Raw genomic sequence first — 16,173 nt, 5'->3', positions numbered from 1 at the left:
TTAAAGTGCGGCAAGATATGGAGAAAGAAAAAAATTAGACCCAAACTGTGGCTAGAATACGTTGTTGATGGAAAAAGAGCATATATGCTGCGAGCTTGCTACACCTTGTCAAAAGAAGTAAAAAGGATGTTTTGCGAGTGTTTGTATGATATCAAGTTGCCTACTGCATATTTTTCTAACATGAACCTTTTTATATCTATTGTTGATACGAAGTTGATTGGTATGAAATCTCATGATTGTCATGTTATGATGCAAGTGTTTTTGCCCATTGCACTATAAGGGTTGTTGCCAAAACATGTTACGCAACATATTGTGACGTTATATTTGTTTTTTAGCAAATTATATAATAAGGTAATTGATCCAAAGGAGCTTGTCACTCTCCAAGAAGATATTATGGAAACATTGTGCAAATTTGAGATGTATTTTCCACCTTCTTTCTTTTGCATATCAGTTCACTTGATGATACACTTTGTTCGTGAAATCAAAGAGTGTGGCCCTGCTTTTTTGCAATGGATGTATCTTATGGAGACACATAAGGGTTACTTAAAAGGTTTGGTTAAAAATCGGGCAAAACTAGAAGGGAGCATTATAACTAGGTTCGCAGTTGAAGAGGCTTCAAATTTTTGTGTTGTTTTCAAGGAAAAGGCTAAGGAAATAAGAATTTCAAAGTCTCGTCTTGAGGGTAGACTATCTAGGCAGGGAACAATCAATCGTAAGGAGATCAAACCTCCAATCAATAGGATTTCTAAAGCCCACCGTTGTGTCTTACAACACATTTCTGAAGTTCACCCTTACTTGGAAAGGCATATCACTGTTTTGAGCAACCCTAATCAAAGAGCAAGTTCACACGTAAGAATGCAAGAGCATAATCTAACATTTGCCGAATGGTTTCAAAATGAAGTGCAACTTGCATTAAAGCAATCTAATAGCAATGTTTCCAATGTCAAGGGGTCCACGACCGTTTGTTACTAGTTTTGAAGCTTATGGCATCAATGGATATTGCTTCCACACCAAGCGTCAGGATGAAAACGGTGTGCACCAAAACAGTGGTGTTATGGTTGTTGCTTCTTCTACGGAATATTCAAATGCAAGAGATATTAGACCATTTGATGCGACACAGATATACTATGGGGTTATTCAAGAGATATGGGAGCTTGATTGTGTAGATTTTAAAATACCAATTTTCAGATGTAAATGGGTGGACAATTGACATGGAAGGAAAGTAAACGATAATCGGATGACTCTAATGGATTTATGTTGTTTTAGAGATACTATAGAACCTTTTGTTTTGGAAATAAAGGAATGTTGAGGGAGGACAAAGGTGGATTCTTCTAAAGAGAAACACAATGGTAAGCAAACAAAAGTATCAAAGATACTTGAACAACAATACTATTAGAATCGAAAGAATGCGACCTTGAGAAAAGGTCATGTAATGCAAAAATACGTTGGTACCAATGATAATACACTACTATAATTCTAAATGTAAGCAAAACCCTAAGCAAATGACGTGAAATAGAAATAATTGAACCACAAAATTATTATAATTGAAAGAATGTGACCTTGAGAATAGGTCGAGCAATGCAAGTGTACATACTTACTAATAATATAACCCTCATTCAGGTACTAAAGCTAGTGCTAATGTAGCACAAACCAAAGAATTAACGTGCAAATGAAAGCAAAAGCTTTTCTTATCTATTTGCTGCATTCTCATCCAGACTAATTAATGTTTATGGGATACTATAAGTTATCAAACTCTCTTGATAGCTGCTTGCTTATAGTTATACTATAGGTCTAGTGCGCCTGCCCGCTGCTCTTCCACAGGTAAGAGCGTTCTTAGGAATTGGGTACTCGTCTCTTAGGGATGTCGATGTTGTGTACACTCGAAGGTAGAACTGTTGTCCCAAGTATTGACGGGCCCAGAATTCTGACCTCAAGTTCCACATACCCACATTGTCCAGAGCCAAATAGATTGCAGTCCATGACTTTGGATACACCTGAATTTATATTAACAACCCATCAATTCCTCTTCAATCCCAACGTACTCGAATTCAACAAACACACTTGAACAATCAATAAAAGCCATTTTAAGTAAAAATCAGTTCACATACCTGTGTGGTACAACGGAAAACTGCATCACGAAGATTGTACTGGTTTCTGTTGGCTGGTGACCATTTTCCTCCATCCATGCTGTTTCCAAGATACGTTTTGTCAAATATAGTACATATAAAGTTGAGATCTTTTTACAAAAATCTATTACACTTACCCGACAACAAAGAAGCTGTATCCATCCAAATGCCAGCTCTGAATGATATTCTCAGGATTCTCGAAAACAATCTCAATGAAAGCTCGGTAGTCAGCACCCATCACAGAAGTAGCAAGGTAAATTCCGGAACCAGTGGGGTTACTCGGAATGCTTCCCACAGTAAAAACTCCTCCGATCTTAAAGTAATCCGCGAGCTTTAGCGGAGTGTCAGCAGGGATGAATGACACACTGTTAACAGCATACCTCTGCTTGCCGTTCACTTGTCCAGCAGAATTCTGTAGTCTGATAGTTCTTGTAGTGTTGATCATACCATAGTGGTAAGACCCTTGTGGGTTAGGCCTTGGCCCACTTGCGGTAAGATTGGTCCTGATTGCACGGGCCTGATTGAGGGACCAGTCAATCTGGATTGTGGGCCCTCCAGGGATTGGTCCTTGGACTGAGCCGGCAGAGTTGGCATAGCGAAGGATACCAGTTGTTGTGAGTACACGGCTGGTAAAACGCGATGAAGCTACAACATAATAGTCCCGAGGAGGCTGATCAGCAGTGATGAGCACCGAGTAGGATTGTCCTACATGAATATCGAGTGATGAGAAAGTGGTTTGGACGGTGTGAGTTCCCTCAACTTCCACCAACTTCATCTTGTGACCTTGAATACGGAAGTTGAGAGAGTTCTCCAGCCCAACATTTGAGATCCTTAGTCTGTAAGTCTTCCCTGTGGAAAACCAAAAGATGGACAATTTTATTCAGCTTAGGCACGAACCAACAGCAAATGGTATACTATAGTGTGTGATTTTCGTTTACCTTGGTCAACATTAAGAGTGGCCCCACTTCCACGACCATTGATTAGGATTCCGTCTGGAGGAGGAAGCTTGTGTCCTTTGTCAAGGATTGCTTGCAACTTCTGCAAAGCCACAAAATACATTCATCATCTTCTCGTAAAGATAGTTTGTTTATTCCTACTGCCTGTCTTTGCTTAACATACTCTCGTTACACACAGCGAAACAGAAAGTTGATTAAAACGATTTGTACCCAAAAAAATACAATAAGAAGGGGAAGCGAGAGTTACTGTGTGGTTAGTCTTGTACCAATCTCCGATGAGAACAGTGTAGTCACCGGCAGGTTCAGGAAAAGGAACAGGGATCCTTGGCCTGCTAAGGATCCTGATACCTCCGAAACCACCAGCAGCCTTGTGAAATCCAAGAGACGGGAAGTAATAGAAACTACCAATTTGATCTTTGACTTGGAGGATGTATGTGAAGTTCTTTCCTGGAGGAATGGGGCATGTTGTTCCATATACACCATCTTCGTACGAATTTCTTCTGTTCTGAATTCCATTCCTGACGCACAACACAACAGATTGCTATTTAGGGAGTACATTTACTTGCATAAAACTTATTGATGATCAAGATTCAAGCAACAGTTTAGCTCAATCAGAGTAAATACAGCATTCCATTATCCCAAGGTTGGGGAGATTCTGAACATGTACAACATATTTGACCGAATAGAGTCCCAAAAAATTAAGGGTCTCAATATTACATTACATAATATATAGTATTTAAAGACAAAGTTAGAAAATATCACAATTTTTGAAATTACATAGGACCTTCAAAGAATTTGCAAATTTTTGCTCCACCTCTTGACTAAGGCCATTTTGTGGCTTCCCATCTAGGCATAGTTTCAGGGGTCAAATATACACAACCTTACTCTGGTTAGTAATAACAAAGATGATGTTTACGATTGAGTCTTGGTAACAAACATCAGCTACAACTTCTTATAAATAAGAAGCGCACGAAATCAAATTTCATAATCTAACTTATTTGTACTTTCAGTTGACAGGTTGAATCAAAACACAAAAAAGATTGATTGTAACTCCAATTATCTTTATACCAAAAAAAAAAAAAAAAAAAACGACCTACCATCTATACGACTATGCTTGTGTTACTGAGACTGGTAGAAATAATAAAAAGACTTATAACCTTTAAAGTTTATGAAAATGTATCATGTAGATATCTTGTTATCCTGGGAATCCATATAAAGTTAGAGCTTTTGTTGTAAAACTAAATTATACATGAAGATATCATCCGTCTCTACGTATCAAACTCGATAGTCTTACAAAACTTTCCTTATTTTTTCTCCACATGTAGAATCATATGTCCTTACCCATCTTTTAGTGTTGAACATGTACGCAACTTAATGTTGATGTGACATAAAGCTTACAACAACATAGAAGTAAATCTTTCTAAACCACCTAGGCATGAAGTTCATTGTTTGAGTGGATATAGGGTTTCAACCATCAGCTTAAGATTTTAATTGAGTTGATTACTTAACATCATATTAGAAGCTAATTTAACAAAAAGGTCATGGATTTTAATCTCAACAACCCCTCAAATTCAAGTGCAATATTTCGTACTAGGTATGGTTTGAGACCACATAACACGCCCTGCCCCCTCACACGAGAGCCCTTTGAGCTAGAATTATGGATGCAACACATGTCTTAAATTGATGGTTGAAATTCAAACCTGTGACGTCTTGTCACACAGACTTCTGATATCATGTCTTAAATTGATGGTTGAAGGCTTGAATCCTCATAATTGTTATGCATTTATATATGTCCCCGTGAATATTGAATGCTTAATGCAATTATAAACTAAAGCTATGTAAAATACAAATCAAACATTAATAAATTCCTTTTGTATTATCAGACTCAACCCTACAATATAAATTAAAAAAATACAAATACAGATTGACTACCCATCAAATATCAATGTACCGGCAAATTTTCTACATAATTTCAGTGGGTCCCATCAACACAAATTACCAATTTCATCATACATACATTCAATGATGGCCCTATATGCCTTGACGTGAGGGCAGGTTCAGATTTGGATTTTGATCAGAGGGCTGGAAACTATAAAAAAAAGTGTCATTACTAGTAAGATACAATGAATCTGCTTGTTCTCCATTAAATTTTTGTTGGATTTCTCAAAATGGAAATAAATGTACCATCTTCCATAACAAACTATTCAATATGTTGTTGCATTCATGTAAATCGCATGATCTTATGAAGATCAAGAATATGAATAATAGGATCATAACACGATTCTATAATCCTACGATTCAATGATCTAATCCTATAAAGTAGTCTTAATCATAAAAAAAATATACTTCATATTCTAGCTTTTACTTACATATGAATATAAGTAAAATATATATCGTCATAACGATTATGAAAATTCATGTAGCTACAATTCGTAAAGATTATTAAGAATATACATTTTAACCAATAAAAAGACGAAAGTCAAACAAATTTTTATTTACACCTCAAAACTTCAAAAATAAATTAATATAAAGAAATATGAATGATTAATCAAATATCCTATAGCATAATAAAACATATTTTAGGATGTTAGAATCCAATTCTATCGATTTCGATCTTACTTCTTTTTCGATAATACAAATTATTAGCAAATACTCTTTATTCTAATGTCATCCTACCGAGAAGGAGTCCCTCATGAGTCATGATACCAGCTCTCTAATTTTAGAGTATAGTACTTTCACTGCCCAAAACATAAATAAACAAGGCATCTAATTTTAGACTAGTACATAACATATCATGTTTCCAATGACAAGATAATCAAAAACGAAATCTTTATTATAAATTAAATGATGTGGGTTTTTAGTTTAATAAAACTATAGAATTAATTAAACATTCATTATTTTTATATAAAAATTGAGTCTTATTTCAGTTAAAACAAGTAATACATTTTTCGGATAAATTTCTGGGTCCGTTCTCTCTTCCCTCCCCTCAAGCTTGTAATTAAAAATAATAAGATTAAATTTTATTAAACAAACAAAACACAAGAGTAAAAAATTAAGATTAGAGATGATATTTAAAATAAAACTAAAAAGAAAGAAATTAGTTAAATGGCGAATCTTGTGTCTAATAATTATACTTCCTTCATTCTATATTAGTCGTAACATTGGTAAAAATGACACTATTTATTCATAACTCTTAATTTGTGATTAAATTAATAGGTTAAAATATAGTCAAGTGAGATCTTGTTTGAATTGTCTCATTGCAAAGATTATTGTAATTTTTTGTTATATATAATAAAAGATATTAATGATTGAATTAGTGCATTGGATCGTGAAAAAATACAAACATTACGGGTAAATTGAAACGGAGGAATTACAAGAGATGAAAAGGAAAAGGAAGAGGTTGAAATAAAAACCTCACGGGTTTGAACTTTAGAAATGACAGAGTAGCTAGCGACACATTCATTCTGTCAGTAAACCCAAATCCACCACAAAAATCCACTTTTTTATACTTTAATTAGTACTATTTTTCTACTAGTACGTACTAATTAAATTAAAGATCCAAAATCACGTGTATACAGATTAACCTAAAAGTTTGCAAAAACCAATTACATTAATCACTGAAATTCTTTTTATTACAGTCCCGGTCTATACACATTCACACCATTACTCAAACATCATATCGGACCGGCCCAAATCTTAATCCGATTATATTGTTACTTGAATACTTGTTTTTAGTCTACGATTGTATCATAGAGATTATCAGATTACAAACCGAGTTAATACGATACAAACACTATGAACACGCCAGTTTGTTTGAACGAATTAGATTCTTCATTATCAGGAGTGGTTTTAAACATGTGCAACGTATCCAACGAATATTTATAGACGTTAGGTTATGATATTACTGCTTTAGGTTAATTATTTGTTTTTACACCTTAAAATTTCAAAAAAAAATAAAAAATAAATAGGCCTTCAAATTTATAGTTTATCTTTGTTCCTCGTTGTTGTTACGATTAACACCAGGTAATGAATAGATTGGTCTCAATTCTGAACGTACGCAGCTGATTTGATTTCATTTTCACAAAGCATTTTTATACATCCGTCATTTTGCTATACTTCTTTTTAAACTAATAATTTCAATGACTTCATGTCTTAAATCACAAGATCTATCCCATATCAAAACAAACACTTTGAAATTTAACTTGTACCTCTGATCTTCAAATTTATAATTTATACTCATTTATTATTGTATTAATATTCTAAACTAAAATAATTATATTTTCACTAAAATGAGACCATTTCAATGCACAGCATTATAATTTACAAAAAACACAAGGATCCAATCTTTACCTTTAATTGATCAAAATGTTTTTTTAGTAGAGAGATGAAAATCAAACTCATACTTTACTATTCGGAAAGTAATATTTTGTCTAACTAAAATAAGATCAGTTTTCAAATGACTAAAAAGATAAAGAGACTCTTAATTGATCAACTAAACTTACCATGAAAGAAGGAACGGAACATCAAGACTATTAAACACATTAATGATGAGATTATCATTAGTAACCGAGTGAATATCAGGTCCTGGAAACTGCCCATTTATCAATATTCCCTGAAACAAAAACCCACTTTTTTAAATCAAATCAAATCTTGAAACAAAAAGAAACATCAAATAAAAAAATTTATTTAAAAAAAAAAAAAAACCTGTTGGCGAATACCAAGAGGGTAAATGTCACCATAAGTGACATTCCAGTTGAAAAATCTGTAAGGATCTTCTGCAATGACAATGGCGAATAACAGAGAAGCAATACTCAAGTATAATAATGCCTGCATTTCTTTGTTTTATGTGATTTTGAATTGAATTTTTGAAGGTGAGGTGGGGTTTTTAAGTTAATGATGTAGAGAAATTTATGAGAAGTTTGATTTGAAGAATAGTAAGAGTTATTATTAAGGGAAAAAAAAGTGGTGAGAATTAAAAAGTGCGGTACAGATAACAGAGCATAGACAGAGGAGTAGCCGAAAAGAGGAGGGAGAAAGTGGGAGGAAGATGAAAGAGTGACAAAACCATACTCCCTAACCCTAATCTATGACTTCCCACAATTTTTTTTTAATTCCCTCTTTTTTTTCATTAATTTTGTTAAAAATTTGCTTAAAATAATTTAAGCTTTTAATAATTTTTTTTATAATATTTCTAATTTTTGATTAATCATATCATATATGATATACTATACTAAAAAGGTTAAAAAATTCAAAGCATCACAATTGATGAGAACTTGTCAAATGGAATTTGTTTATTGGCTAAAGAAAAATATCATGGCATTTAATCGTAATCAATATCTTTACCATTAAAATATATTTGACTACCATTTATTTGTAGTTAAATTGAGTAATTAGAGAATATAATATATTGCATAATATATTATTGACAATTTTTTAAATTACAAAGTTAATTTATACTCATAACCGTCAAAATTGAGTGCTACTACTGCATAATATCTCTGACTTTATTTTTTGATATCATATGTTAAAAAAAACTATCCATGACACAGTTTTCTACACTAGTTATGAATTATTTCAATTTAAAGGTCATTTACCCAAGAATATTGTTACCCAAGAAAATTATTAGCCAAATAGTAACCGATTTATATAAGTTAATTGCTATAACACAAAAAAAAATTATAACAGAAAAATCAAAAATTTTAAAAATTATAAATTAAAATCAAAAAAATAAATATATTGATTTTTTTAAAAAAATTTTTAAAAGTTTTCAATTTTTTTATAATTTAATTTCATATTTACTTTTTTATTTTTTTTATGCAAAATAACTTGTTGTATTGGCAGAAAATTATTCACGTATTATCAGCAAGCAACCCTTATATAGATTATTCACGTTTAATTAAAAATTAAGATTATTGTAAGACAATCTGTAAAAAGTTAAATTATTTTGGATAAATTTTAAATTTTTTATAAAAATATCGTTTCCACTTTTTATTTTTTATTGATACATTGTAATTATTTTGCAATTTAATAATATTTGTATAATTCAAATGATTTTTACCGCTAACAATTATTGTTGCAGCTAATATTGACCAACATACGTCACAATTCACTATCTTTTTTTTATAGCTAAAATCTACTAACACAACTTCTTCTGCCGAAAAAATTCCTTAAATGAAATTTCAAGATTTATTGTACATTACATTTATCATTTTTTTAATTAATCATTACAAATTGCTTCTTTTAATTTTAAGCTATAAAGTTTATTTATTTCTTTATTATAGTCAACTTTTGTTGTTAGTTGAGTGAGCTATTTTCTAATTAATGTAGTATATATATTTCACAAAAACTTGTCTAAGCGTCTCATATTAGACCGTCAATTTGGGCCGGCCTAATTTGAGCATGTAAGAACATCTCACACTTTTCCTCTATATTTTCATTTTTGGGCATTTATTAATTTTGACCTTAAATGTATCAATTTTGAACTTAAAGGTATCAATTTCGAACTTAAAGGTATCAATTTCAACGTAAAATAAAATTTAAACAGATCAATTAAAATAAAAGATTTCAATTTGGACCTGTAAATGATCAATTTTAACGTTAAACTGATCAATTTCTACCTAAAAATAGTTTTGTTTTCATAATTTCAAAACGAAATTTAATAATATGGATGAATTTCAAACAACAAATGAATGGTCAATCAATAATAGTGTTAAAACATTGCACAATATAAGTACTCTTATTCAATGCATATAGAGGTGTTCATTCGGGTTATCGGGTCGATTTCGGACGGGTGTAATTCGGCTCGGTTGGTTTTCGAATCGGTAAATTATCGGTTGTATACAACAATGGGTCATACTCGGGTCAGATCGGTTGGTTACGGGTCGGTTTAACAATGGTTGTTCGCATTATCGGGTTCAAACCGGTTTGTTATCGGTTGAAATTCGAGTCGCGTGTCAATCGAGCTGGGGTTGTCATCGTTCTTACATTAGTTCGGTTTTTTCGGGCACAAATCGGGTTCGAGCTTTATTTTTCGAGTAGTTATCGGTTACGGACAATTATCGATCAGGTCAATATCGAAATAAGTTAATAGTCGGGTTTTTAATTGATGTATGCTCATTTTATGGCAGATCAATTTATTTCAATTAGTTTATATAATATATATATATATATATATATATATATATATATATATATATATATATATATATATATATGTGTGTGTGTATATATATATATATATATATATATATATATATATATATATATATATATATATATATATATATATATATATATATATATATATATATATATATATATATATATATATATATATATATATATATATATATATATATATATATATATATATATATATATATATATATATATACACACACACACACATATATATATATATGTATATATATATGTATATGACTATTATTTAATAATGCATCATGTTGCTACTTTTGATAATTGATTAAATATTAAAACTCGATAATCGAAACTCGATTTGTTTGAATGAATAATAAGAATAATCTAAACTATCTCATAGGCTATTAGAATATACATTACTCTATTACACTAATAATCGATTGTATTTCTAATTTTGATAATTGAAACTTATTATATATAATAAAGTGAATTAGATTAATCAAGTAATCATAACCAGTTTATATGATATTATGTATTTATATTTATTAGTGACCTTGAATACTTTAAAATAATAAATCTATTACGCTAATAATTCATCGTATTTAATTTAAAACTTAATAATGTTCGGAACTAGACCTATTGGAGTGAATGAAACTAATACAAACTATCTTATAGAGTTATAGTTACAGTTACAGATTATCATTTACAGTTAACTCAATGCTATTACTTATTAGTTATTAGTTATTACTTATTAGTATTACTGAATACTGATATTGAATACTCTAAAGTAATTTATAGGCTATTAGCCTATGAATAATCGATCGTAATCCACTTATCGTAATTCGATCTATTAAAGACTTATAGTAAATGAAACTAGTACTCCACCTTTTTTGTTACTTTGAATTAAATAGCCTATATTATGCAATTTTACCAAATTCAATAATAAAAATATTTGATATTTGATATAAAATATTTATATTACTCAAATAAATTATTTTAGATTAAGATAACTAATTGTCCAATTTGATGAATATATTACTCAATTGATACATTACTTGCACAAAATGTTATTGGTTTTTTGGATAGCACACGAATAAGGTGTTTTAGCCGTTGGATTATAATGCTAATAACAGATCAGCGGTCAAGAACGTGCCACGTCATCGTCATTTGATAAAACATGGCTTAAAGTTCCTTTCTTCATCCTTTCCTTTAACAGACATTCACATTCCCAAATCCCGCCCAAATAAACCCTAACTCAACTCTCTCTTCTTCATCCTCTCACTAAAACCGGCGGCCCTCTTACAATACCATCTGTTCTCCTCCAATCTGGCGGGTAGAACACGTTCATCTCTGGCAGCCTGTAATACCGTAGGTATGAAGTTCTTGTTTTTTTTCTTTTTCTCTGTACCGTAGCAATTGTATCTGTTAGTAGCAATTTTAGCATTCTTTATCTTTCAAAATGAGCTGGTAATTGGAATTAGGCACCAAGTTCTACTGTAAATCTCCTTCTTCCTTTTGATCTAACTTTGATTTGCATTTGAGTTCTAATTTTGTAATGGGCTGAATTTTATTTTATCATAGATTTTTTAGGGATGTGATTGAGAGGAATGATGAGTTTTGCTTTGAGTAAATTGCTTTGAATTTTAAGTTTTGCTTTGAGTAAATTGCTCTGAGTTTTGACGATAGCCTTTTCATAAAATTTGTACCAGGTACTTTCGGATAGGATTGATCTTCCATGTATGCTTGTGAAAGGGAGTGTATACATAGGCATTGATGAGGGGGCTGTGAGCTTGATTAAATTTGGTGAAGGAAGGTAAGGGCTGATGCTATTGTCTTTGAAAGTTATATTTAGTTCAATTCTCTTCTGTATGAATTGTGTTGCTAGTTATATTCATTGCGTTGCTAGTTATATTCATTGTGTTGCTAGTTCAATTCTCTTCTGTATGAAGGTTTAGTTCAATTTCTGTATGAACTGTAATGAACAAACATTGTTGTTGCTGCACAGGCCTGCTGAGCTGCTGCTGACTCTTGCTCTTATAATCTGTATGTATTGATACTAGTTAATGGCTGCAACTTATAATCTGTATGTACTTGCTATGCTGATGAATTGAACAATCAAATTGAATAACCAATCTGGATTACATGTTGTTTAACTTCAGAATGCACCAATGCACAATTTGTGTTCATATTTGGTTGCTCAACACAGGATTGATCTCAAGCATATTCATTCAAATCTGAACTAAGCATATTTGGTTATGTTGGAAATTGACTTTTTGTAATTTTTGTTCATGGAATTTTGTCATGGAATTTTTTGTTCGTTCTTTGTGTAAATTGATTTTGAATATTTTTGACTAAATTTTTTTTCTTTAATATAGTTTGTCTTCATGGTTCTCATTGTTCATAACTTCAATTTTATCATCAGTGTTTATCATAGACTACATGAAATTGTAAGTTTGGGTTGAACTGTTCAACTGGCAATTCGATTCTTCATATGCTGATGAATTGAACAATCAAATTGAATAACCAATCTGGATTACATGCTGTTTGACTTCAGAATGCACCAATGCACTGTTTGTGTTCATATTTGGTTGCTCAACACAGGATTGATCTCAAGCATATTCATTCAAATTTGAACTAAGCATATTTGGTTATGTTGGAAATTGATTTTTTGTAATTTTTGTTCATATAATTTTGTCATGGAATTTTCTGTTCGTTCTTTGTGTAAATTGATTTTGAATATTTTGACTAAATTTTTCATTGTATTAGTAATCTTTAATATAGTTTGTCTTCATCTCATAGTTCAAAACTTCAACTATAAATCTCCAAATGTCGCTGTATTTTTGCATCTGTTTTCTTGTTTGGGTTGAAATTGTAAGTTTTTGTATAGAAAAAGGCTGATATTCATGGTTAGCTTTATCAAATGGCCCCTTGTAAGTTGTTCATATGTTGTTCATATGTTGTTCCTATGTTGAAATGGTTGCAACTGTCAAGTTTTTGTAAGTTGTTCATCTGTTGAACCCCTGTTCTGGTGTTTTTAGTTAGCTTTATCAAATGGACCAAAATTTTTTTTCATTAGCATAATTTTCTTTGTTATTGGTCATACCACTATGGTCTTTGCTTCACAATTCATAATCATATATTGGATCTGAATATTCTAATGTAAATGTTTTTGCTTCTATCGGACACAATTTTCACAGTATCACGAAGAAACAAATTTGTTGATGATGGATCAAGAACAGCTGTGATTCGGATTTATAACAGTTCGATTAACAATCGGTTCGGGTTGGTATCAGTTCGGGTTAATAACAGTTCGATTAATAATCGATTCGGGTTTGTATCAGTTCGGGTTAAAAACAATTCGATCTTAATCGGTTTTAGTCAGGTTGCATTCGGTTACGTGCATAATTCGGGTCGGATTTGACTCGGGTCGATCACTGTTCAGTTCGGGTAACATCGGTTAAGGTTTATATGTCGGTTATAAAATTCGGTTGCAGTTCGAGTTCGATTTTGCCCTTTTCGGTTATTAAACGGTTCGAGTGAAGTATCGGTTCGGGTAATTGCGGTTCAGTAAACCTAAAAAACTTACATTTTTTCGGGTCGGATAATTTTCGATTCCGGGTCGGATTTTCGGGTCGGGTTTATTTTGAACAGCTCTAAATGCATACATGATGGTTTTAATGGAACATAAGAGTACTTGTACTCTTTAATCATCGATCAATAATATCAATAATAGTGATATTGCTCTTTCCTCAACAATTTCTGTTCATAATGGACTTGGAAATAAAGTTTTAGGTGTAATGTTTGCCCTGGATGTGAAGGTGGATGAAGTTTCGATTTCGAATTATGTTTGCCAATTGATTCAATGAATGCTCTTGGAAATAAGCAAGACTTCAAGGCTTCTTGTTATAAAAATTTTCAATTTTGATCTAAGAATGATTAATTCAAACCTTAAAGTGATTAATTATGATTAATTATCTTATATAAAAATTCAATTTTAACCTTAAATGTATCAATTATGACCTTAAATAGATCAAGTACTGAGCGCATTTTGAGAAAAATTATAATTTGGCTAATTAGACTATCTATCTCATATTGAGACGGTCTCGTCCAAGACCAGTTGTATATATTTAACTTTATAATAGAACTTGCAATGAATTTTCATTCTATTTCCAATGTTTAGCATCATATTAATATACTCATGAATTTTTTAGGTTGATTTAGATATTTATATTTAGGGAAATTTTACGTGGTAATCCTGACGTATTGGGTTTTTCTCGTGGTAATCAAAGTTTTTGCAAAATCCATGCGATAACTCTGTGGTTTACCAACTTCTTTCTCTGTGACCTTTTTACCCATATAATATTAGCAACCATTAATTACAAAGCTTGGTGTTCCAGTATAGCAATTCAATTGGATGAATTTTATTTCCCCAACTAAATACTCTCAAACATCCTAACATTTCCCCTATTACCTTAAAACCTTAACTTTAAATCCCCAAATTTGACTTTAAATTCAATGTAACGTATCTACAAAGATCACAAAATCAAACTCTAGATCAATAAAGATTAGTAACTTCTTGAGTTGCAATGAACTAATGAATTTGCATTGAAATTTTAATGAACACATGAAATTGCATTCGAATTTCATTGAATTTGCATTCGAATTTCAATAAATAGATGAAATTGCAATTCCCTATCTGTATGTCGATTTTAAGCACAATGAAATCGTAATTTGATAGTATATGAAGACTTGAAAAAAATTAGGGTTTGAATTTGGGGGGAAAAGTGATTTGGATGAAATATGGTAGAGTTAACATTTATGTGTTGGAAGAAATTTATGAAACTGATGCAATTTAATATGGTGAAACCCATAAATAGACGTACAACAAGATTTAAGCTTCAAAATCAACGATGGAAGAATTTGGTAAACCTCAAGTTTACCGCGTGAATTTTTAAAAAGTTTTAATTACCACTTGAAAAACCTAATAGCTTAGGATTATCACGTGGAATTTCCCTTAATTTTATATTGTCATCTTATTACTTTTTTACTAGATAATTGAAAATATATTGACAATCAACATTTAGATTGAAACAATGCAACTATATATGAAAGTATTATTGTAGGAGCTTAGGTACGGTACTTTATTCGTGTAAGGTGTTAATTAATCATAAATTGATAATTAATTAAATAAATTTTTAACAGATAATTGATAAAAGTTAAATGCATATGATTTTCATATCATCAATAAAAATACACTACTTTAGATGGATAATATATTCGATCTCTTATTATAGTAAGTTGTACACATTATCAAAGTGCTCAAATAACTATCAGTTGATTAATTCGAATCATATATTTCCTAAAAAGAATCTCTTTCTATCACCAAAATATAATTATAAAGTCGTACTCATTCACAAATTCATAGTAACATTATACATCATACATACTTAACTTTATCTAACTATTAAGATTTAATTGGAATTATTAAAAAATTAAATGTTTGAAAGAAAAAGAAAAAAGCTATAGAGAAAAAGAAATTGTCGGTGAAGAAGGAAGAGATTGGAAGGTGGGACCCATTATAAAAAGCGTGTTGTCTTTCACCGCTCGCCGCTCGGCATTTGAACTTCACACATGCGATCTCCGAAAAATACTTCTTTTATTAAAGAGTAACTTAGATTAAGATTAAATATTGAGAAAAAAAAGTCAAATTAATATAATAAAAGGTAATTAAAGATGCAAATTAAGTTTTTGAGATAACTAAGAAAAAGGTTAAAATAAGAGTAAATTAAAAAAAATGAATAAAAAAAGATGTTGATTTACCTCCATTTAGAGGTAAAGAATTACCCCACCCTATCCTAAGCTAAATTTATACCACAAGATAGGGAAACTAATTGTTATTTTCTTTATTTTTCATTACCTTCTAATAAATTCAT

At 31.0% G+C, this 16,173-nt stretch overlaps 1 protein-coding gene across 1 annotated transcript; it reads right to left on the bottom strand.

The window, feature by feature from the left end:
• Positions 1–1,519: 1,519 nt before the first annotated feature.
• LOC130797450 (L-ascorbate oxidase homolog) lies at positions 1,520–8,183 on the bottom strand. The gene is made up of 7 exons (XM_057660028.1): positions 7,787–8,183; positions 7,585–7,694; positions 3,330–3,600; positions 3,065–3,164; positions 2,264–2,975; positions 2,109–2,187; positions 1,520–1,994 (listed from the first exon to the last, which is right to left on the bottom strand). The coding sequence occupies exons 1-7, from the start codon at positions 7,913–7,915 to the stop codon at positions 1,779–1,781; spliced, it is 1,617 nt and encodes a 538-aa protein (XP_057516011.1). The 5' UTR covers positions 7,916–8,183; the 3' UTR covers positions 1,520–1,778.
• Between the last annotated feature and the right edge of the window lie 7,990 nt (positions 8,184–16,173).

The sequence above is a fragment of the Amaranthus tricolor genome, chromosome 13, assembly GCF_026212465.1.
Source record: "Amaranthus tricolor cultivar Red isolate AtriRed21 chromosome 13, ASM2621246v1, whole genome shotgun sequence".
Lineage (NCBI taxonomy): Eukaryota > Viridiplantae > Streptophyta > Magnoliopsida > Caryophyllales > Amaranthaceae > Amaranthus > Amaranthus tricolor.
Note: the sequence above shows the minus strand (reverse complement) of the source record. Positions and strands in the feature narration are given on the sequence as shown.

What these genes read in the sequence shown, in the direction of transcription:
- LOC130797450 (XM_057660028.1), bottom strand. Translation starts at nt 7,915, where the DNA reads ATGCAGGCATTATTATACTTGAGTATTGCTTCTCTGTTATTCGCCATT. An exon ending in GTTCCGTTCCTTCTTTCATG is followed by an intron (nt 3,601 to 7,584) that starts GTAAGTTTAGTT and finishes GTTGTGCGTCAG; the next exon opens with GAATGGAATTCAGAACAGAA. An exon ending in GGTACAAGACTAACCACACA is followed by an intron (nt 3,165 to 3,329) that starts GTAACTCTCGCT and finishes GTGGCTTTGCAG; the next exon opens with AAGTTGCAAGCAATCCTTGA.